Raw genomic sequence first — 24850 nt, 5'->3', positions numbered from 1 at the left:
CTCAAATAGACTGTGTTTTAGAATAGTTTTAGATTTACAGAAGATAATACAGAGAATTCCCATGTACACCACACCCAGATTCCCGTATTGTTAACATCTTACATTACAATGCTACATTCATTACAGCTAATGGATCAGTAATAATACATTAGTATTAGTGAAACTCCATATTTTATTCAGATTTCATTAGTGTTTCTCTACTGCCCTTTTTCTGTTCCAGGATCCCGTCCAGAACCATGTTACATTTAGCTGTCTCGTCTCCTTAGATTCCTCTGGGCTGTGAAAGTTTCTTAGACTTCCTTGTTTTTGATGACCTTTACAGTTTTGAGGAGTATTTGGTCAAGTATTTTGTAGAATGTTCTGCAATCTGGGTTTGTCTGATGTTTTCCTTATGATTAGAATAAGTGTATGAGTTTTTGGGAGGAAGACCACTACAGGTGGTGTACCCCTCTCATCACATCATATCGAGGGTACCTACTATCAACATGGCTTATCACCGTTGACGTTAACCTTGATCACCTGGCTGAGGTAGTGTTTGTCAGGTTTCTGCACTAAAGTTCCTTCTCCCCCACCCCTTTCCATACTGTACTCTCTAGAAAGAAGTCACTGTGCAGCCCATGCTTAAGGATTAGGGAGTTAGGCTCCACCTCCTTGAGGGCGAAGTAGTATCTATATACATTATTTGGAATTTTTATGCACAGGAGATTTGTCTATTCTCCCTCATTTATTACTTATTCAATCATTCATTTATATCAGTATGGATTCATGGATATTTATTTTATACTTTGAGTTATAATGCAATACTATTTTATTTATTTTGTTGCTCATACTCTTCCAGCTTTGGCCCTTGGAAGCTCTTTCAGTTGGCTCATGTGTCCCTATGACATACCCCCATCATTGTGTGTGTGTGGTGGGGTGGGGGGGTGTTTAGCACATCCTTACTTTCTGGCACTTCAAGTTGTTCTAGGCTCATCTTGTATTTTCCCTGACCCAGCCCTAGAATCAGCCGTTTCTCCAAGGAGCCCTTGTTCCTTTTACTGAAGAATGGTATTAAAAATCAAGATGTGAGCATCTTATTCTATTTTGTCCATTTAAAAAACAAAACAAAAGACACCAACAGCAAAGAGAAATTCTGTGCCAGGAAAGCAGCTTGGATAGGTTGGGACAGATGGGAGCTACTTTTTGCACACGCGGGAGAGGCTTGCGCTGACAGACCTGGGCCTCAGTCACACCAAAGGAGACATTCTGAGCCAGTGGGCTCATCTCTATGGTCCCCTGTTTTAGGCCATTTCTAGACTAGGCTAATATTGATTCAATATAAAGAATTATATTGCTTAATACAAAAAGCAGTAAGATGGAAATTTTAGAATGCCAAGTCAAAGGGCATTTCTATTGCTGACTTATTCTCTTACCAAAAGGATATTTTTAAAAGTCATGTATTACCCACAGTCGCATGAGATTTCTTTGTTCAAAAGTCCCAGCAGCTGTTTCAGAGGGTAGATGAATACAGAAGGCTTTCCTCCCCTAAAACCCGGTGACTTAGTCTAATCCCTTTAATTGCTTCACCTGGGCAGCAATGATGGGCAGAGGTAAGAGCCAATTATAATCCTATTACCTCATTTGAGGTGGGTTCAATGGATAGATACCTTCCATAAATATCAAAATAGTGAGCAAGCATTAGATGTGAGGGTTGTTATGAGGTTTAAAATAAACAGTAAGTAGTGCCTGGCTATTTAAGTTTTAGCCATCATTTTCGTCACCATCACCGTCATCATCATCACCATTATCATCATCCGCATCATCCTCATCCTCATCTTTCTAGCGAGGGATAGCGAAGACCTCTGTGTGATTTACTTAAAGATGGGGGTTGGGGAGGGGATAACAACTGCCAATCCTGTTGTTTCCATGAACATCATTATCTGTATGTTGAGGGTAGGAGTGCTTTAGGCCTGTAAAGGAGGATTTAGCCAAGGTACTGCCAGAGCCCACAGTCCTCAAGGGCTCTACAGGCTCACCACCCGTCTCTCCAGCCTGAGCCATGCAGAGCAGGATACTAAACCAAAACCCAAACCCGTTGCCTTCAAGTCTGTTTCAACTCATGGCAACCCCATATGTTACAGAGTAGAGCTGAGCTCCAAAAGGTTTTCTTGGCTGTGATCTTTAAAGGGAGCAGATCGCCAGGCCTTTCTTCCATAGCACTGCTGGGTGGTTCAAACCACCTGCTTTTTGGTTAATAGTAGAGCACAAACCATTTGCACCACCCAGGGACCACAGAGCGGGATATCACCCCTGTAAAGGCCATCAAGTGGACCCTTGGGGTATGAGGTCTGAGAGCAAGCAGGGTGGATACTGCTGTAGTCACACTTGGCAGATCAGGAAGCCACACCAAGGTCATGGTGTCTGAGTCACAGCAGGCTTCTGATTCACTCATTTCCACCACTGAGGTTCCTTTTAAATCTTTTTATAATATTTAGCAGTGTAGTACTACTTGATGGGCCTTTTCATTTTTCAAATGCTAAACTCATAATAAGGTGAAATCTCTATTATTAATTCTAGCTTCTGATTACCACAGGGGCTCCATGGAGAGCCCCAGATTCTGCCCCTTGCAGCACTGTAAAACCAAAAGTGGTCATTGTTAACTGATCTCATTTTAAGTTCCTTTCCACACATCCCGGTGAGCCCCAAATGCTGCTCAGCAGCCACACTCCGTAATCCCATCCACTCCCTCTCCTCCTGCTCCCCTGGTTGATTAAATATGTCCTCCTCCTCCATCCTCATACTCAGCTTCCTGCATCACTGGGAAATTAGAAGCCACTGGAAGAAACTTTCTGCAAGCTTCCACCTCTACCTCCACCCACCCCAGCATCCAGACCCTGACATTCTGCCTTCCTTCCTGTTGGAATAGATAAAAAGTCTGTGTTTCTCTCTAAGGCCACCTCCTTTCCTTGTGTATTAAATATCATCCTCTCTCACTTACTCCAAGTCCCTATACCAGCAGTTCTCCACACACTCTTCTGTATCATTATTTTCCCCTTCACTACCATATGATTTCCTTCAGCATTAAAGCACTATTATTTCTCCCATCTCAGAAACAAAAAACAAAAGCAAAAACTCCTTTGATCATACTTTTCCCTCTTGCTATGGCTTACATTCTCTGCTCCCTCTTATGACAAAACCTCTTGAAAGAATTGTCTTTACTTGCTAATCCCAATTCCTTGTCTCCCAGTATCTCCTAAACTTATTCCAATCAGATTCTGACCCCACCCATGGCATCACAACTTTTCTTGTTGATAAATTGCTAAATCTAGGTTCACTTCTAGTCTTACTAGTTTGATCAGAGCATTTGACATGGCCGATCACTCTCTCCTCCATGAAACACTTTCTCCTTTTGGATTCCATGATACACACTTCTGGTTTTCTTTCTCCCCACTGACTGCTTCCTGGTCTCTTTTGCTTGTCCCTCCTCATCTCTCCTCTTCGTATTGGAGTCTTCCAGGGCTCAGTCCTTGCATACTTCGCTTCTCCATCTACACGCACTTCTCTGGCGATCTCATCCATTATCATGGCCTTAAAGATCAACTGTATAGTGAGGATTCCAAACGTCATATCTCCATTCAGACTCTCTTCCTAAAACTCCAGACTCCAGTGTATGCAGCTTCCTACTTAACATCTCACTTGGATTTCCAATAGTTATCGTAAACTTAACATATCTAAAACCAATCCCTGATTTTCTCTAGGCCTCTTCACTTCCCTCTTCCCCCCAGAAAAATCTTACTCCACCTGCAGCCTTCCAAGCCCAAACCACTGGAGTCATCCTTGACTTCTTTCTTTCTTTCACATACCACATCCAATGTGTCAGTAAATTTTGCTGGCTCCACCTTCAAAATGTATCCAGAATCTGTCCACTTCTCATCATCTCCACTGCCATCACTCTGATCCAAGCTACCAGTATCTCTCATCTATTCTAGGTGAGTGGTCCTCCTACTTGGCTCCGTTCAGTTTCTTCTGAACACAGCAGTCTAAGAAATTGTCATAATGTCAGTATAGACTCCTAGATTCTCTGCTTGAAAGTACTCAGTAAAAGTCAAAGACTTTACAACGCCCTACAAAGCCCTGCCCCATCTGGCTTCATTACCTCTCCAATCTCACTCTGGCCTCCATGTAGTCACATAAACATTTCAGGCATGCTCCTGCCTCAGGGCCTTTGCACTTGAAGTTCTCGTTGCCACAAACATTATTCCCTCAAATAATTGCATGTCTTGCTCCCTCACCTCCTTCAAGTCTTTGAACAATCTCACCCAAGAAGTGAGACCTGTCTTAACCACTCTATTCAAAATTTCAACATCAAGTGCACTTCCCTACTTGTACTTCCTATACCCCTTCTCTCCTTATTTTCACCCTCAGCTCTTATCACTTTCTAACCTAACTGTATTATTTCCTTATTTATTGTTTATTGTCTGTCTTCCTCCAATAGAGTGTCAACTCTTCGAGGGCAGGGATTGTTGTCTGCTTTGTCCCCTGTTGTACCCCTAGCAGATAAAAGAGTGTCTGGCATATAATAGGTGCTCAGTGCATGTTTGTTGAATGAACAAAAGAAAGAATGTAGAGTGTTTAGATAACTAGCAATAGGAACACTATTTCTCCATGATTATTTTTATTATTCTACCCTAAAAATCCAGGAAGCAAGTCAGGATGTAGGTGGGGGCTGCATATATGTTGACAACGGCACATACAGCCTTGCTACACAAAGTGTGGTCCATGGACCAACAGGATCACCACCTCCTGGGAGCCTGGTAGAAATGCAGACTCTCAGGTTCCCCCTCAGAACTGCTGAAATGGAATCTGCATTTTAATGAGATATTCCCAGGTGATTGATTAAAGTTGAAAGGCACTGGCCTTGAGCAATGGTTCGCAGTCTTGACTGTGTTGTGGAATCACCTAAGTAACTTTAAAAACTACTGATGTCTGAGTCCGACTCCCAGAGATTCTGACTTTATTGGTCTGGAGTGAGTCTAGACATAGGTCGGTAGAGTAGAGGAAAGTGACTGACTTATTCATTGTTTTGGGTAGATAGCTAAGATTAGAAGCTTGTCTGTCTCTTGGTGCAGAGAGAGTGACATGTTGATATCATCATCTTCACTTTATTTCAGAACAGCAGATTTCAGTTCCTCATTTGTGGTTTCCAGTGAGACCTTTGCCGTAGTTACCTAGGACTATCATAACACAAATACCACGAGTGGGTGGCTTTAAAGAACTGAAATTTATTTTCTTACAATTCTGGATATTAGAAGTCCAAATTAGGGTCTTGGCTGTGTCAATTCCTTCCTTGTTGGTAGCCCTGGGTATTCTTTGATGTCCTTGGCTTGTATACGATCTTCGCATGGCATCTGTCTTCCCCCATATGTGTGTCTGTGTGTCTATTCTGGTCTTTTTATAACTCAGAAGTGCTTAGGTTTAGGACCCACACTCCTTGGGTATGACCTAACATAATAAAAGTAAAACCTTGTTTCCAAACAAGATCGTATGCACAGGCACTCAAACCAAAAAACTCAAACCCATTGCCATTGAGTCGATTCTCACTCATAGCAATCTCATGTGTTACAGAGTAGAACTGAGCTCCATAGGGCTTCCACAGGTACAGGGGCCAGGAATTCAACACATATTTTAGGGGAACACAATTCAATCCATAACAACCTTCAAGGTGGCTACTTCTCACTACCAGGAAATGCACTCATTCCACATCCAGGCTGGTTCTGACAGTCTTAGCAGTGGGGAATAAACACTGAACAGTGTCAGCCCCTTGGAGAAATGGCTCCTGCTCTCTTTTCCAGCAGGATCAGTGAACTTTGCCAGAAGAAAGGTCAGCAGAGAGTGAGGAGAGTGACTCTGAGAACTTCAGGGTCAGTCTCTGGGTGGACACAGGAAAAGCCCTGACCACAGGGTTCTGGGGAGCAGAGGGTTTCAGATGGGACACTGCCACCCATCCTGTATCCTGCAGTCAAAGGACTTAATGGGTTTCAACTATTCATACCTCTGATACTTCCACACCCACTAACTGACACTGTCATTTCCTGGGAGACTCCACTGCAAAGGTAGGGTGCAGAGCTGAACTCTGAGTGTGACCCCAAACATACCATAAAGCTGAAGTTCAACCCCCAAAGCTTCACGATAGAAAGTCGTAGAAGCATGTTAGAGTAGCAATGGCTAACTGATATTAAGGAAATATTCTGGAAAGGCATAGAGAACATATCCAGATTTTCACTGACCTACTGGGCTCTCTCTTGCAGCTGAAGTCTCAGGTTCTCATGACTCCTTTAGCCCTCTCACCTCCACGGAGTACCCCTGAGCCGGACCTCAGCAACATCCCTCAGGATGCAGCCACCGTACCCAGCTTGGCAGTCCCACAGGCTCTTACAGGTAGGTCAGCAGAATGAGTTCCAAGGCTGCCATGGCCAGCAGGTAACAAAGCAGCCGGCCATCTAACAATTACTTTATGAATGAAAGAGCTGCCACTTGAGAAAGCTCCACATGAAGGATCTCAGGTGTCTATTTGCTGCACGGCAGATAGGGTGACCAGATTCTGTGAGAACATGAGTTTAAATGTCTCGCAGTGTGGGTTATTTGAACCTTAGTTTTCAATGTGTCTTGAGTTTAGCTGGTTGCTTTGGGGTGGGATAAGAAAGAGAGGTTGATGATTTACTTTGCCCCAATAGTAAGCCTGGTCACTTTGAAAAGAATGTTCCATTACCTGTATTTGAACTTCCAGATCTTCTAAGGATCCTAACCTCCTTTAGTCCCACTCAACACCCTCCAACTGAGTTGAGATAGTGTGCGTCACAATTTCTCTCTCTCTCTGATCCATCCGTCAGCCAACGGTTCATCACAATAGTGACACCAATCTGATCCCATCACACACACATTCCCACACTCCCCTTTTACCACAACCATAGCCCCCACTTTCGCACTACTTGAATCCCTTCAACCCCCTCCCATTGCTCTTAGGTAAAGACAAAACTTCTTAATATGGTGACAAGGTCCTGCACGCTCCATCCTCCTGTGATCAGCCATACTGCCCTTCTTTTCTTAGTCCCTAGGAATGGCCATATTCTCTTCCCTCCATCTGGAGTGGTCTTCCCTTCTGTTCACCCTGTTCCTCCCTTACATCACAGCTCAAGCGTATCTCTCTCCAGGGAGCCTTCACTGATTGTCCTGCCAGGGTCAAATTCCCCCAGTATAGGCTCTCCTAGTCCCTTCCTAGTATTTTCCACAGCCACAGTCTCACACTGTTTGTGTGATTCCCCGAGTAGGTCTGTCTCCCATACTGGGCTGTCAGCTCTGTGAAGGCAGGGGCTTCGTATGTTTGGTTCACCATTTTCTCTGAAGGGCCTAGCATAGTGCCCCATATGAAGGTCCCTTATTAACTGGATTTTCCTTAATAGTCTGGGATGAATGGAAGTGAATGCAGCCTCTAGAGTAAAAAGAGCACAGGCCTTGTCCTCAGAGAGACTTCAGTCCGAATTCCTGTTCCACCACCGATTACAAACTTCGAGCTGTCATTTAGCCACTTTAGCCTCAGTTTCTTCATTAGTAATACAGTAATAATACCCAACTCACAGGCTTGTCTTGAGAATCAAAAAAGAAAAAGTATATAAACCATTTGCTGTTGAATCAATTCCAACTCACGGAGACCTCATGTGTGTCAGAGTAGAACTGCGCTCTGTAGGGTTTTCAATGACTGTGACCTTTTGGAAGGAGATCACCAGGATTTTTTCACAAGGTGCTTCTGGGTGGGCTTAAACCACCAACCTTTCAGTTAACAGCTGAATGCATTAACTATTTACACCACCCAGGGGCAAAGTATGTAAAGTTCCCAGTGTAATAAGAGGTGCTCAGTAAAAAAATTTTTCACCTTTGTTGTTACTTTTTAACCCTTCCAAAATACTATTGGTCTCATCATAAAGTCCTTCTTCAACAATCCTTTGCGTAGGTGGTCTCCAAGGTAAGATGTTCATATGCCAGTGGGGGCGGGGTAGGGTGGAGAGATGATACATAAGAGGAGTCATTAACATATACAGTAAAATTTGTGAAAGCTGGAACCTGTGTAAGGTGGAAACCTGTCAGAGAAGGAAAATGCGAATATTCTCCATTAAAACGAGCCATATAAAAGTGGTAAGACTACACTCTGTCAAAGGTGGAAAACTTGCAAGACCCAGAAAAACAAGGCAGTTCTGTCGAGTTCTGGCTCTCACAGATTTCACTGTATAAGAAAATAGGACACTATTAATATCTATTTTTATTTCATTCTTTTAAAATTTCTGTTTCTTGGGTATGTTTTTAAATGTATACAATACATTAATAAAACCAAGAATATATATAACTTATAAACAAATATATTTTGGGACATGTGCTCAAAAAATTTTACTGATGGGTATGTAGTTTTTAAAGTGTGGAGACCATTGACTGGGTTCACCTAAATTGGCAGCTGAGCATCTATTTTCTTGAGCTTAGATTTCCTGTAATTGTCTGGGATGAGTGTAAGAGAAGGCAGCACTCTCTTTAGGACTTCATTGAGTATATAGTCTCCAGAGCGATCAGGATGTATGATTTTTTATTCATAGAAGATTAACAAAGAAATGGCAAATGTTATGTGTAGCTTGATAGCTCCTTTGGAAGAGGGGAAGACTATTTTGTATGTGCACATGCCCAGCACATAAATATGTCTGCACACACGGTCCACATGAGCCACTGTACTCTTCCACCATTCAGATTTGAGTATGGACGTCAGGTATGAGTATGCCCATCTGTCCCCTACCAGAGCATCCCTTGAGAGAAAGCCCTAGAAGGTGGGGTGTTTGGTGCTTTTGCCTCTTTTACTTCCTCTGTTGGAAAGAGTCAGTCTTTTCCCACGGCCCAGGGCAGAGGAGGATGGTGAAAGCATGCCCCAGTACATGGGAGCAGCCCAATTGCCTGATGGACATCTGATGCTGGGCTTTGTGGTCTCTGTTTCCACAGTCTGCCTTTACATCAACAAGCAAGCCAACGCAGGGCCGTTCCTGGAGCAGAGGAAGGTGCAGCAGCTCCCAGAGCACTTCGGACCCGAGAGGCCATCTGCGGTCCTGCAGCAGGCCGTGCAAGCGTGCATTGACTGCGCCCACCAGCAGAAGCTTGTCTTCTCCCTGGTCAAGCAGGGCTATGGTGGCGAGATGGTGTCAGGTAAGACCCTGGGGCAGGTTTATGAAGAGGGCAGTAGGGGTGTCTCTGAAGAGGAAAGTAGTCATACTCAGGCTTGGGGGACAGTGGTTTTGACCAAGTCTTCCACCTGCTGGGCTCTAGGGGACTTAACGAACCTGTGTTTTGGAGGCCTCTCCCTGGGCTTGAGGAAAAGATACTTCCAGACCTGGCAACAATACTGGCCATCTGAAGCCTCATCCTGGACTGTTCCTTTTCTCCTACCCCCTATATCCAACCCATCAGTAAATCTTATTGCTTTACCTTCAGAATAGATCCAGAATCCAACCACCTTTCACCACCCACAGCAACCACTCTGGTTTAAAATCTGTTTCAGATAATGCTCCATCTCTCCCTAAATCCTCCAATGGCCTCATCTCACTGAGAGTAAAAGCCCACATCCTTACAAGGTGACCCCACCTCTTCACTCTCCAGGTCACGTCCTTCCCCATCCTTCACTCTGCTTGGGCCACAGTGGCCTCCTTGCTGTTCTTTCTGTATCCTCTGACCATGCTCCTGACTCAGGTTCTTTGCACCTGTTACTCTCTCTTCCTGGATGCTCTTCCCCTAGATGTCTACCTGACTTGCTCCCACACTTCCCTCAGGTTTCTACTCAAATGCCACTTCATCAGCGTCCTTTCCCGACCACCCTGTCTAAAATACCAGGCCCTGTCACTCTCTATTCCCTCTTACTTTACTCCATTCTTATTTTCATAGCACATATCACCACGCAGGGCAATGGGGAAAGCACACAGCCTTCACTCCATCTTACAAGGGTTTTTTTTTTTTTTTTAAACAAGAGCCCTCAGGGTCAGAAAAAATCCCTTCTCCCATTAGCCATCCAATTTCAGTCCCAACTGAACATCTTCTGGAGAGGGCAGAATTAGCCACCATCAAGCAAGAGGGGCAGAATTAGGAGCTCGGTCTCCTTCAGATGTTTGCCTGCAGAGACTTCTTCTTTCTGCATAATGGGTGTTACACCTGCCCTTATGCCCTGCAGTCCGGGACCTTCCAAGATGTCTCAACTCCAAGGGACAGACTGGTACCCTCTCTGGCCACGCATCGGGGACATGACACCCATGTCATCAGGGAAAAAGGAGAAGAGTACCCGGCAATGGGTCTGTGCAGGTAACCCTGTTGGCTAGCTAAGAAAATAGGCAGGTTGTTGCCTCTAACATGGCTGTGTCCTGAAGAACTGTAGTAGTGGTGTTTTATTTAACTCTAGATCCCCAAGCCTTGGGGGACGGAGAGGACACCCAGCACAGCTTTTCCCAGCTCTGCCTGGTTTTGCTCACGTAGAATTCTCTCTGAGCAGGAAGCTGCATCTGACTTGCTAGTAATTGATTAAAATAGAATTTGGCAAGATCCAGGTCCATGTGTCTACCCAGGGTGATTTTTAAGAGACTTTAGTAGATGCAAGCAAAAACAGGAGGAAGAAGTAGAGCTCCAAGAGAGGGCAGGAGGAGAGCCCTGTCATCAGGCCCTGCGAGAGCCCCTTGGTGACACCTCTCCTGGTTCCCACCTGAGAGCCAGGTTCTCCATCCAGGGCTTCCCTCTGAGGTTGAAGGCCTTTTTCCTTGCTAAGTATAATGGCTCAAGACTCAGGTGTGGTGCTCAGAGAAAGTGCCTCCTTCACTCCATGCCTACCCCCTCGAAAGCATCCTGTTCTCACTACGTTCTTTATGGTCCCTGCCCCTCAGCTGGGAGAACTGACCTCGTTTTCCCTGCTTTTCTGCCCAGCCCTCTTTCTGTGGCCTCAGGGGCCTTGGCAGTGGGAAGGAGTTCTGCAATGCCTGGCACCAAAACGGGAATGGGGCAGATCCTTGCCAAGTTTCCCTTGGCGGAGAGAATTCAAGGCCCAAGCTGAGCATGCTGCCTAAGTGTCTTGGAGAGTGCACCTAGCTGCCTCCTCATGCCACCACCACGAGGTACTAAATGACCACGTGGTTCTTCATGTTACGGATGGTGATGTTGAGGCTCAGCAAGGTGGTTTAGGGAGGGAGGGGCTCCAGGAGAAATAGTACAGATTTCCCACTTTCCACTTAGAACCTGATCTTTCAGGCCCTGCTTTCCAAACGTTCCCATGTCAGATAGAAAAGGGTAACATTGGTGCTGGCAGCATGGGCTCAAGGAAGACAATTGCCTATTGCTGGAAGAGGCTGTCTGGGCCTCAGACCACCCAGGGGTGGACAGGAGCAGTGTCGCAGTACCCTGTAACCCATTTCAGCACACCTGTTTGGATGCTCTGCCTTAGTCACACTCTCCCAGAGGTGTCGTTTTTATAATCTCACAGGTCCCATGTCCTCCTCCAAGTGGTAGAATTTTCCTACTTTGTGATCGCTCAGGCACCCCTGGGAGTGCATGCACAATGATTTATGGGACAAGCTGATGCCCCAAGCCCCTCCTGCTGTGGGTTCAGTTTCCATTGCACCGTCTTTTAAGGTACAGGTAATCCCTGGTTTATGACAGGGTTCTGTTCCGATGACTCCGGTGTAAGTTGGTTCTGACAGAAGTCGAATACCTCATTTTTTTCATTATTATTATCTTTATTATCTTTATCTTTATAAATCCAACCTTTATTTATCTTTAGGGGTTGGAAACATTACATATAAACTTAAAGGTGTATTTTAATACATACATACATTAAAAAATACACAAATCATAAAAATTTACCCCACTGATGAAGAAGAGTTGGACAACGTTGGCATTTTATCAGTTGCGGTAATAACTCCACTTGTGGAAGGTTCTGGATCAGCTGGATTATCACTGGGAATAGGGATGGTGTTTCTAGTTAGAAAATTAGTGAGAATTGTCTGTATGATCCTTTCCTTTTTTTCTTCATACGTTTCACGGTAACATTTCACTGCTTTCCAAATCTGCCTATCAACTGTAGCAAAGCAATCAGCTTTTGGGTCCGTGTTTTCAAGCAACTGAAGGTCCCGATTTAGTTTAGAAAAGACTCCAGCTAATCTTTTCACTGTAAATTTTTTTTACAACTTTGCTCCTTCCTCTTCCTCATTATTTTTTTCTTCTTTAGCATTTCTTTCCTCTTCAAAATCCATTGTCCTGAACTGTCAATTCCTCTTCTTTGTGATCTATGAGCTGTTCCACATAGGCCATATCAAGTTCTAAATTCAACGTTCTTGCCATATGAACGATTTTTCCACTGATCTCTTCCATCATATTATCTTGATCAAATGCTTGAAGTGTTCACATAACTCAGTAATTTTTTCCATATCCTCTGCATGCATTTTCCCATAACTTCCTCCCAGGAAGATGTACTAATGATAAAATATACAAAAACCAAAAAAACCTGGATGGTTGTAAGTGCAGTTCATCGTAAATAGAATATGTTGTAAGTCAGGGACTACTATTCTAGTTACGTCGTAACTAGAATACGTGGAGGTGAGCAGCAGTGCCCCCACTGAAAGGGAATTTCCAGAGCATTCAAGTGGCCAGGACAACCTCCTTAGGGAGCCTGTTTGGCTGGCTCTCCCAATCAGGGAGTATTAAAACTGACAGGCAAGAGCCACATAGAGACCACATGGCCTGGAAAACTACCCCAGTTCCTCCCCTCGGTTTCCTCATCTGTAACGTGGGGTGATGACCTCTTGTTCACTGTCCTCTTAGGACTGTTGGCAGCACTAAAGGCGACAACAAGTGTGAAGGCTCTTGTCAAACTGTAAAGAGCTACGGGAAAGAAATGGATTCTTTTGATTTCTCGTTAGAATGGTCATTTCCTTTTGAGTTCTGAAATCGAAACTAGCTGTGGTCGCCCCTGCCCCAGCCCCTGCCTCTCTGCCAGCCTTTGGGGGATGTAATGTAAGTGACCAGGCTGCCCCCTAGGTGTTGACACCCCAGTGGCAGAGACTGAGGTGGGAAGCCGAACGTCCTGTTGGGGTCTCTGTGCGTCCCCCACGGTTGGAGCTGGTATGCAGGCACAGGGCTAGCGGATTGGAGAAATGCATAAAGGAACAGGCTCTGGGCTACAGGAAACTGGTGTCTCTCTAGTCTAAATTCTGGTAACCCACCGTGGAGAGGATTTTTTCCTTTTGTAAAATTCTCCTTCAGAAGGTAAGAGTGAACCCTGTGGTGCTGGACTAGAGTTGGAGTCATCAATATCAATGCATATTTATTTGAATATATATATATATACACACACACACAAATAAATACAGTGGGTTAGTATACAGATAAAAGGGGCCCTGGTGGCACAAATGGTTAAGCGTTTGACTGCAGGAGAAAGACCTGGTGATCTGCTTCCATAAAGACTACAGTCAAGAAAACTCTATGGGACAGTCCTACTTTATCATACAGGGTCGCCATGAGTCAAAAATGACTGACAGAGCCTAACCACAACAGCATACACACATACGTTTCTTAGCTCTGCTCAGTGAAAGGGCTCAGAACTAGTGACTCCCCAGTAGCAATGAGCACACCAATGTCCACTTCTAAATGCCACTTTCTTTCTAACCTCTTCCGTAAAAGGAACCAAAGCTCCTTGGAGAAATGGCTGATTGTAGGGCTGGGGCAGGTAATATACAAAATGAGCCTGAAGAATACAGTAGTGTCAGGAAGCAAAGAGGTGCTAAAAAAAATCATGGTAGGTCATAAGTGACGCAGGAGTCAACCCGAGAAAGCGCCCAAAGACCAAAGCTGGAACACTTTGAGCAGCAAATAAACAGCATAGTATTGAATTAGCAGCAGTATAAGATATAAACTTATACTGATATAAATAAGTAATTGACTAAATAAATAAATGGGGGAGAGGGGACTAACCTTCCTTATAGGAGAATTCCAAATAATATGTAGAATCTCCCCTCTCTAGGAGGTGGAGCTTCATGCTCCCACCACCCTGCAGCGTGGGCAGGAGTTAGTGACTCACCTCCAAGGAGTAAATATGGAGAATACAGTGGCGAAATGTGGTAAACACTACCTTGGCCAAATGATCAAGTTTAACATCACCAGTGATAAGTCATGTGGATACCATGTAACCTCTGATATAATGTGATGAGAAAGGCAATTTACTGTATGGTCTTCTTCCCAAAAGCTCATAACCCCAATTTAATGGTGAGAAAAACATCAGACAAACTCAAACGACTCAGGGCATTTACGAAATACCTAACCACTACTCTTCAAACCTGTCCAAGTCCTGAAAACCAAGGAAAGACCAAGAAACTGACCAAAGGAGACATGATGACTAAATTCAACGTGGTTTACTGGATTGGATCCTGGAAATAACATATATTACACCATTAGTGAAAACAGAAACAGGACATTAGTGAGAAAAAAACAGGTGACATTAAAATAAAAACCAGTTGCCATTAAGTAGATTCCGACTCATGGTGACCCCATGTGTGTCAGAGTAGAACTGTGCTCTGTAGGGTTTTCAATGGCTCATTGTTTGGAAGTAGATCACCAGGACTTTCTTCTGAGGCACCTCTGGGTGGACTCAAACCTCCAACCTTTTGGTGAGCAGCCAAGCACATTAACACCCAGGGACTCCAATTCAAAGACAGCCTATTAAAAAACAGAACCAGCACAAACAAAACACTCTTCTCCAGTGCCTGGCTCTTAGTTGCTGTCTCCATGGTTTTTCAGTCTCAGCTTCCTTTGACGGAAAACAGCACGTGCGGAGTCTACCTGTGGTGAACAGCATTGGGTACGTCCTTCGCTTCCTGGCCAAGCTGTGCCGAAGCCTCCTGTGTGATGACCTCTTCAGCCACCAGCCCTTCCCCAGGGGCTCCAGTGCCTTTGAGAAAGCCCAGGAGAAAGAGGATGGGAGGACAGAGTCAGGTAGGCTTAGTATGGCTTCCCCCTGCCAGCAGGGTGGTCCCACTATCTTGGATGTCTCTGCCTTCTGGGGCAGGTGAGGCTGCTGCTGAGGAGAAAAACCATCGTTCCTCGATATTCTCCTGCCGGAGGCCCGTGGACGCCCAGGGAGTATTCAGGGCTGGCTAGGACTAAGGCGTCCCTGGATGGCCCCCACCCCAGGCTGCAGTTGGAAGAGGGAGTTCAAGCTACTGAGAGCTGTCATAGCTTTTAACCAGTTGCCATCAAGTCGCCCCATGTGTGTCAGAGTAGAACTGCACTTCATAAGGTTTTCAGTGGCTGATTTTTCAGAAGCAGATCTCCAGGCCTTTCTTCTGAGGTGCTTCTGGGTGGACTCGAACCTGTAACCTTTCAGTTAGCAGGTGAGCACATTAACCATTTACATCACCCAGGGACTCATAGCTTTTAGGCCTATGTTGTTAGAGTTTAGGCATGAGACTGCATCACATAGACAGTCAATTCTCCTCATACGTGGTAATTACGTTCTATAAAGTCCCTGTGAATGCTGATTAAGCAAATATGGAACCACTCAACTTTTCCCACCCTGCTCTGCACATGCACATTCTGAATGATCCCGAAAGCACAGCAAGTATTGATATTGGGGCTGTGAATAAATTTTAGCGAGTAGGCAAATTCGCAAATACAGACTCCACAAATAATGAGGATCAACTCAGTGTAATAAGTGATTTTCATTACTTTCCTCTAATTGAGATGCTAAGCATTTATTCTTCATTGTTGAGTAGTTGAAAAACTAGGAAACTGAGGAACTAAGAAATCCCCAAGAAACTAGAGCTGAAGAACATATTAAGTTGTTCCTGCCTGGGAGCCTCATATGCCCACCTGTGTGAATAAAAGATATAACTGTTGATTGGTGCAGTTGACTGGACCATGTTTCAAATACCCCTTGCAGTGAGAGATAGTGTTTCTTTCTTGTCACTGGGTGGGAATTGACCCAGTGGCTGAGCTCCTTTTGAAGCACAGCTGCAGAATAGCTCAGGATGGAAAAGTGACCAGTGGGAAGGGCAACAAGGCCACTTGGGTGAGCTAGTCACAAGGTTGTCTGCAGATGCTCATACAAGGGACTCCTCTCCAGTTAGCAGCCCTGAGTTTTGGATTTTTGAAGAGTTGAAAGTGACTTCAAGTTCCCAAGAATGAGCAGAAAATTTGCCTTTTTTTCTTTCTCTGGAAGCAGTGCTGTTGATATATGAACACTTAGGCAGTGAAACTGGAATCCAGTCATTATGTCATTCTGCAAACATTTGCTGCATCCTCTTCTGTTTGAAGCACTGTGTGAGACCCTGTCTTGGAATAAGATAAATCATTGAGCTTAGGAAAGTTTTTGAGGAATAGGATAACCATTATGAATAATGAAAAGCCGTACATTTGCACATATGTGCACGCAATCAGGCTTAAAGCATTCAACAAAAAAATATATTTAATAAGGGTGACTATACCAGAGATGGATCCATGCTCAAAGCAGAGGATACCAGAAAGATGTTTACCTGTGTTTTATTGACTATGCAAAGGCATTCGACTGTGTGGATCATAACAAATTATGGATAACATTTTGAAGAATGGGAATTCCAGAACACTTAATTGTGCTCATGAGGAACCTATATATAGATCAAAAGGCAGTCATTTGAACAAAACAAGGGGATACTGCGTGGTTTAAAATCAGGAAAGGTGTGCATCAGGGTTGTATGCTTTCACCATACCTATTCAATCTGTATGCTGAGCAAATAATCCGAGAAGCTGAACTATATGAAGAAGAACGCAGCATCAGGATTGGAGGTAGGCTCATTAACAACCTGCCTTATGCTGATAACACAACCTTGTTTGCTGAAAGTGAAGAGGACTTGAAGCATTTACTGATGAAGATCAAAGACCATAGCCTTCAGTATGGATTATGCCTCAACATAAAGAAAACAAAAATCCTTACAACTAGACCAATAAGCAACATCATGATAAATGGAGAAAAGATTGAAGTTGTCGAGGTTTTCATTTTACTTGGATCCACAATCAACACCCATGGAAGCAGCAGTCAAGAAATCAAACGATGCATTGCATTGGGCAGATCTCCTGCAAAAGACCTCTTTAAAGTGTTGAAAAGCAAAGATATCACTTTGAAGACTAAGGTGTGCCTGACCCAAGCCATGGTGTTTTCATTTGCCTCATATGCCTGCAAAAGCTGGACAATGAATACAGAAGACTGAAGAAGAGCTGACACCTTTGAATTGTGGTGTTGGTGAAGACTATTGAATATGCCATGGACTGTCGAAAGAAAAAAACAAACCTGTCTTAGAAGAAGTACAACCAGAATGCTCCTTAGAAGCAAGGATGGCGAGACTCTGTCTCACATACTTTGGACATGCTATCAGGATGTCCCTGGAGAAGGACATCATGCTTGACAAAGTAGAGGGTCAGTGAAAAGGGGAAGAGCTTCAAAGAGATGGATTGACACAGTGGCTGCAATAATGGGCTCAAGCATAACAATGATTGTGAGGATGGCTGGTGCAGGACCAGGGGGTATTTTTTTCTATTGTACATAGGATCTCTATGAATCGGAACTGACTTGATGGCACATAACAACAACAACATACCTCAAGGAGCCCTGGTGGCACAGTGGTTAAAGTGCTTCACTGCTAACCAAAAGGTCAGCAGTTCAAAACCACCAGCGACTCCATGGAATAAAGATGTGGCAGTCAGTTTCTGTAAAGATTTACAGCCTCGGAAACCCTACAGGGCAGTCCTACTCTATGATTTGGAATCAACTCTATGGCAGTGGGTTGATATGTCAAATCCAGGAGAACAGCAGTGAAGGATAAAGTTAGATTCTTAGCATAGATTTTTTGGGGGGGATTTTTTGTATATTTTTTCAGATACTGCCAAGGACCTTGCCTGCAATTTTACTTTAATCTCTCTAAGACCTGGGAAATAAGAATAAAAGGCAAGTACCTAATTAAATAGGGTAGGTATGAGCAAATGCTATATACTTTCATGTTTTTCTTGATGTCTCTACATATGTGAGCTTGGAAAAGCCTTCTAATCTCTCTGGTTGGCATCCATTTGTTAGAGCCATTAAGGGAAATCTGGAAACCTGTAGAAGTAGGAACAAGATGTCCTCTCTGGTCCCTTCCAGGCTGAGAGTCACAGATTGCAGGTGGCAGAGGACAGACCTGGTAGCAGTGAGGGGCCTCCCAACGTGGAGGTGAGGACACCAAGACAAAGTGGATCACACTAGAAGCAAGTTCTCTCTTCCTCTGGAGCAGAGAAAGGGCTTCTTCCAAATCTCTTCCTTAGACCGTTGAAATAAAAACTCTCTCTCTAAATGATCCTTTTTCTGTGTCCAGGGAAAACCAGCCTCAGGCCTACCCAGCTGCCTGAGTGCTTTGGGAGAAATGGAGGCAGGAAGATGGATTTGATCATATTTATGGTTCAGGTGGGAGTTATGAGACGATCATGGGGGAAAATTTTACCTTTAAGCGTTTAGAAAAAAGCTCTCAATTTATAAATGAGCTTTTGCCTGATGTTTCTCAGACTTTAACGTGCAAATGAACCACGCAGGGAATCTTGCTAAAATGCAGATTCTGATCCAGTAGGTCTGGGATGGGGTCTGAGATTTTGCATTTCTAACAAGCTCCCAGGTGATGCTGATGCTGTTGGTCCAGGAGCCACATTTTGAATGGCAAAGTGTGGGCAGGCAGAGTCCTACTCATACAGGGCAATTTATTTCAGGTTTTCAGTAAAATAAGTGTGTCTGATGGTTCCTTGCCCCTGAGAATGTTTTGGTGTCCAGCATCCAGTAGAGGTGTCCCTGGGCTGGAGAAGAGAAGGGTGTGAGGGAGGCAGAGTGGTCGGGGCTAGGTGGCATGTGCGCAAACCCCCATGAGAAACGGAGGTTTGCAGCTCCGGGGAAGGAGCAAAAAAAAGGAAGACATTTTCAGAGGGTGGCCTGGAAACCACCTGCAGTAGCGTCTCTGGAGCTCTTAAAGCCTTCCCCAAGTCCATCTGCTCTCTCCACAGAACATTCTTTGTAGCGCTATACACCCACAATGGCATTTAATTCTGCCCTATATTACAGGAATCTGGGTACAGATCTTATCCTCCGCTAGATAGACTTGGGGGCAGGACCATGCAGTCCCCAACGGAGCCTGAAACATAACAAGTACTCAATAAATATTTACTGCATTGGACTCTATGCAACACAGCAGAACAAACTGTCTGCTCATCAAGAGTAGGTGATCTTTTTTGGAAACCACAAAAGTGATAGCTAAACTCTTCTACAAGATCTAATTTAGTGGCTGGTTTCCTGCCTTTTGAAGGTTTAGCACAACAGGAACAAATTGTTTACTTTTTGTTAACTTCCCTAACACATGGATGGTAGGGGATGAAGAGGGGTGTTTATTCTTAAGGCTTGATTTTTTTTTCCCTCCCTTGGCTGGAGGTCTTTGAGACAGGTACTAGAAGACAATAGGAGTGTCCCATTATGGTTGAACATGTATGCCCAGCATTTAGAAATCAAATCTGCTTCTTTGTTGAACTACAAATTTGTCTAATATAATAGCTCTACAGAGAATGGCTATACAGAATGGTTATACAGAGAATGTCTATCTTTCCAAAAGATTATTTATTTATAAAAAGGGGTAGGGTGTATCAAGTGGCATAAGTTTCATTACATAGACCCATCCATTCAGCCAATAGGCGAACATTTCTTGAGCTCCCACTATTTGTAACATACTGAGATGCACAGAGATGAGGCTGCCCACTCAGAACCACATAGAAAGGCAGCAGTGGGGAAGAAACTGAGCCCAGGTCTTCTCATCCCTGGCCCTTTGCTTTTCCTCCTAGGTCCTGCTGTCAATGGGGCCCTATTACCCAGCCCTTGCTGGATAGAGTGTGAATTCCTATTTCCTGGCTCAGAAGGCTGACGGCACAAAATGGGCGTTCCCTAGTCATCTTTGGCACACCTGAGCCACTTCTTCTAGCAAAGACACAAAGGAACAAAACAAATCCCAGTCCCCATTTAGCAAAATCAAAGAGGAAAGTTCAAGCAGATTCATTCTCTTTTCTCCGTCTGGGTTTCCTATCTTTGCCACAAGGATCATTGAGTGTCTAACTGTGGGATTTCCTTCTCGTTTGGCTGCATCAGTATTGGGAGACATCCATAGGGCACGCAAAACGTGTCATCCCTGGCCACCAGGAAAACTTTCTCATCCCTACAAAACCCACACAAAGTAGGCATTGAACATAGTTTGACCTGGTATTTTAAATAACATAAGAAATGATGGAGGAGAAAAAAGACATGAAGGAAGGCGTGCTACTCTAGACTCCCTAGCAGCTGGCTGTCACCCAGCGCAGGCCACATGATGGGGATATTGCAGAGCCGTGCTTGTCTCATCACAGACATGGACTACATGAAAAAAATGGCCATCTAATCCTCAAGTGGAGCATGAAAAGAGGGTCATTTGGAAGGAGAACAAAGTACCAGTGGAAATCTCAGGTCTTAAGAATCCTGGCAGAAAATTTTGATGGAAAGGTTAAAGAAGATATTCCACAAATTCTATAGCAAATACAGAAGCCCTCATAGATTTTCAGACAGATAGGGTGAGTGGAAGGCCAGCCAGAGCCCTTACAGAATGGAGGGACTGTTGTCACGCGTGGGCTTTTCAATCCTACCTCTGTCTGTGTGCCAACCTAAGCTCATTTTGTTTTTGTTGTTTGTTAGCTGCTGTCGAGTCAGCTCCCAACTCACGGTGACCCCACGCACAACGGAACAAAATGCTGCCTGGTCCTGCACCATCCTAATGATCGGTTGTGGATTGAACTGTTGTGATCCATGGGGTTTTTATTGGCTAATTTTCAGAAATAGATCTTCAGGCCTTTCTTCCTAGTCTGTCTCAGTCTGGAAGCTCTGCTAAAACCTGTTCATCATCATAACAGCACACAAGCCTCCACAGACAGATGAGTGATAGCTGTGCATGAGGTACACTGGCCAGGAATGGAACCTGGGTCTCCCACATTAAAGGCGACAATTCTCTTACTGAACCCCAACTGCCTTATAAGTTCATTTAGAAAAAGCTATTATATTTTCAATTGTATTATTCATTTATTTATGTTTGTACATAGTTTTAAAATTGAACTAAAAGGGGAAAAATAATCTCTTTTTAAAAAAAGGACCCCTAGAGGAATTTATTGAATTTAAAATACATTTTTACAATGTTCAGTAATTTGTTGGGTCCCTTTGCATTATAAGGCTTAGGTTCTCTTTCGAGTTCTATAGATGTTGAGAAAGCACAGGATAGGTACTCAATAACTATTGGTTAAGTAAACAAATGAATGAATGCTCCAATTAAGTTGTTTTAACCTCTTAAGTTACTTTAAATACAGGATAAATAGTATAATATTGATCATATTGACCAATTTGCTATTTTAATAGAAAATATCTATATTCAAAGAAAGCAAAAGAAATTAAGATAATACTCCTCCTGTCCAAGATCACAGGTAAAATCATCTTGTGAATCAAATACACCAACACCAAGACTTGAGGAACAGAATTATGATAATGGCAAATACACAGCAGGCTTTCTACTGTTTCTGAGAACTCCTTTTACAAGGGTGTGAGAAGGAGAAAAAGATCCTGTAAAAAAGTCAGGAAAAACCATATGGACCCTTCTTCCTATAAAGCTAACCTCAGGAATTCTCTGAAAGGTACCGCCATTCCAACTCCTTACTATCTCCCCAAATAAAAAATATACTGGGATCTGCTCCTTTATTCCATGAGGCTAACTATCTTTCAGCGATACCTTCATACCTCACTTTAGAGGTGGCCAGATGATGCTGAGGTCTCCTGGCCTCTCTGCCCATCAGTTATACTTGGGTCACCTGCAGAATGCCTTTGGTGTCTATGGTAAGCTTGTCCAAAAGGGCTCCTGCCTCTCTGATGGAAGAGTAGATCCAGGGGATGGACCGGACATCTAGCTAAATCTAAGGGGATGGTAGCCGTCTTAGTTATCTAGTGCTGCTACAACAGAAATACCACAAGTGGATGGCTTTAACAAAGAGAAATTTATTTCCTCACAGTTACAGTAGGCTAAAAGTCCAAATTCAGGGCGTCAGCTCCAGGGGAAAGCTTTTTCTCTCTGTCGGCCTTCTTCTCTTCGGTGTTCTCCCGGACTAGGAGCTTCTCTGTGCAGGGACCCCAGTCCAAAGGACGTGCTCTGCTCCCGGCACTGCTCTCTTGATGGTATGAGGTCCCCTTGTCTCACTGCTCACTTCTGTCTTTTCTATCTCAAGAGATTGCTTCAGGACACAATCCAGTCTTGAAATTGAGTCCTGCCTTACTAACACAACTGCCACCCATCCTCCCTCATTAACATCATAGAGGCAGGATTTACAACCTATAGGAAAATCACATAGTACCAGGAATCATGGCTCAGCCAAATTGACACATACATTTTTTGCGGGACATAATTCAATCCATGACAGTAGCCAAGCTCTTAGATTTATAAATCAGAACACACGGTCCCCAGTAGGAACACAGGGACAAATGCCTTGCGGGAAACAAAAGGAAACAAAGGGACCGAGTATGTGAGATGTAGCCATTTCAAAACCTCCAGAGCCCACAGTGGCTGTATTGGAGACTCCGCCCACTTCTTTGGGATATTCCCCTGGACTGAAGCCTTGAACCCCTCTGAAGGGCCCTAAGGTAATATCTGCTGGTGATTCGCACCAGTATTTGCTGGCCAAGCATCAGAACAAGGGTTCAAATGGCAAACTATGCCAGTTTGAATTGAAGCTGCTTGGGAAACCAGTAAGCTTCATGATAAACTTCATGAACTCTGTATTAGTAGGTGGTTTCTGGGCCTCATATATAAGCAGTAAACCCTTTTCTGGGAAAAACAAAACAAAAAACAAACTTTCAGTCAGGTAATTGGACAGATATTCTGGAATTCCCAGATATATCCCATCTGCTAGTGAGTTAATAATCTCAACTTCCAATCTTGATGTGCAGAGCCAAGAGGGATGAAACAAATGTCTTTTTTCTCATATGTATTAGTTATCCATTGCTGTGTAACAAATTGCCTGAAAACTTAGTGGCTTAAAATAAACATTTATTATCTCACAGTTTCTGTGGGTCAGGAATCCAGGTGCAGCTTCACTGGGTCCTCTGGCTCTGGGTCTCTCACAAGACTGCCAGCACCTCAATGCTCCACTGGGGAAGGATTCACTTCTCGATTCATTTGTGTGGTTGTTGGCAGGATTCAGTTCCTTACAGGCTGCTGGGTTGAGCCTCAGTTCCCCATGAGCTGTTGGTTCCTTGCCATGTGGCCTCTTGACAGACTATCTCTAAACATGGCAGCTTGCTTCACCAGAGTGAGCAAGCAAGAGAGCGAGAGAGTGCCAGCAAGAGAGAGAGAGTGCTAGCAAGATGGAAGCCACAGTCTTTTGTAACCTAATCTCAGAAATGACACTCTATCACTTTTGCTGTGTTCTATTTATTAGAGGATTTCCTGGGTGGTGAAAATGGTTAACACATTTGGATGTTAACCAAAAGTTTAGAGGTTCAAGTACACCCAGAGGTGCCTCCGAAGAAAGGCCTGATGATCTACTTCTGGAAAATCAACCATTGAAAACCTTAATGGAGCAGTTCTACTCTGACACACATGGGGTTGCCATGAGTCTGAATTGACTTAATGGCAACTTTTTTTTTTATTCATTAGAAGTCAGTTACTAGGTGCAGCCCATACTCGAGAGAGGGGATTACGTAAGGACATGGATACCAGGAGGCAGGATCGTGGGGCGCTACCTCAGAAGCTGTCTATTACATCATCCCTTCATGTAGGTAAAAACAAAGCCCTTTGCCTTTCTGCATGAGAATTTGACCTTAAGTTAACTTTCTCTGTTCGCTTTATCCCTTTGTAACCTGATAAGAGTGTGATGTCAATTATGTTTCTAAGCAATGTTGTTTCTGATAATAAGACCACTGATTGATGGTCTGGGAGGAGCTATGTATGAACTACAAACACCTAATAGAGACGCCACAGCTTTGGGCTTCCTTGAGTGCAGTGACTCTTGTAAAAGACCAGATCCCTTGCAGGGACTCTGGAAGCTATGCCTATGGGATTGTTACAAGAGATTTTGACTCCTGTGGGACATAAAGCTTCTAAGCCAGAGCAAATCCCACACCATCCCATTATGAATTATGAATCTTAGCTCCTTGCATTTGATGCGTCACCTAAGTCCATAAAGAATCCTGGATGGCTGTGTGGACTGCTGCCTGGTCTGCTACAAGGATGGGAAACTGATCCACATCCCATATCCTTCTGAATTAATCTGATGCCAAATGTGGCCTGTGGTTGTTTTATGAGTCAGAATGTTTAGCAGAGGATGAGAGGAAGAACCTGGTGGGCCTTGCCCCTCGTCATGAGATTTGGTCCTGGTTTTCAGTGTGGTCCCGTAAGCCTGCCAATGAGGCAGCAGCTAACCACAGCTATGGCAACCCCAGGAACCCAGGCAGGCCCTGAATATCCTTCTGCTCGCAGTGTGGTGGGTGCTCCTCAGGCACTATCTCCGCAGCCTTCCCTAACAATGAAGAGCAGTTGCTTGGCACTGTTTCTGGGTACCATCTCTGGCTGCTCTGGGTTCATATAGGCCAAAGCTACCAGTCACAGCATCTCTTGCCTTGGTATGTAAATGGTAGGCTGGGTACTAAGTGACTGGGTTCTGGCTATTTTCTGGCTTTCTGGGAGTCAGGTGTGGGGAGCGGCTGGAGATGGTCTGGAAAGGCAGA

At 44.1% G+C, this 24850-nt stretch overlaps 1 protein-coding gene across 13 annotated transcripts in view; it reads left to right on the top strand.

Moving 5' to 3' along the window:
- The window catches only part of SCML4 (Scm polycomb group protein like 4), a 134450-nt gene that overhangs the window by 82273 nt on the left and 27327 nt on the right, over positions 1-24850 (top strand). For all 13 annotated transcript variants that reach the window (XR_002823312.1, XR_002823311.1, XR_002823314.1 and 10 more), the window contains 3 exons: positions 6288-6417; positions 9013-9213; positions 14830-15024. Coding sequence is in view for 9 of the 13 variants with exons in the window: in XM_023727623.1 (XP_023583391.1) it covers positions 6288-6417; positions 9013-9213; positions 14830-15024 (526 nt within the window). In the remaining 4 variants the exon portion in view is untranslated. The remainder of the gene's footprint in view (positions 1-6287; positions 6418-9012; positions 9214-14829; positions 15025-24850) is intronic.

The sequence above is a fragment of the Trichechus manatus genome, unplaced genomic scaffold, assembly GCF_000243295.1.
Source record: "Trichechus manatus latirostris isolate Lorelei unplaced genomic scaffold, TriManLat1.0 scaffold00017, whole genome shotgun sequence".
Lineage (NCBI taxonomy): Eukaryota > Metazoa > Chordata > Mammalia > Sirenia > Trichechidae > Trichechus > Trichechus manatus.
The sequence above is the reverse complement of the archived record's forward strand: the minus strand, read 5'-3'. Positions and strand labels throughout refer to the sequence as shown.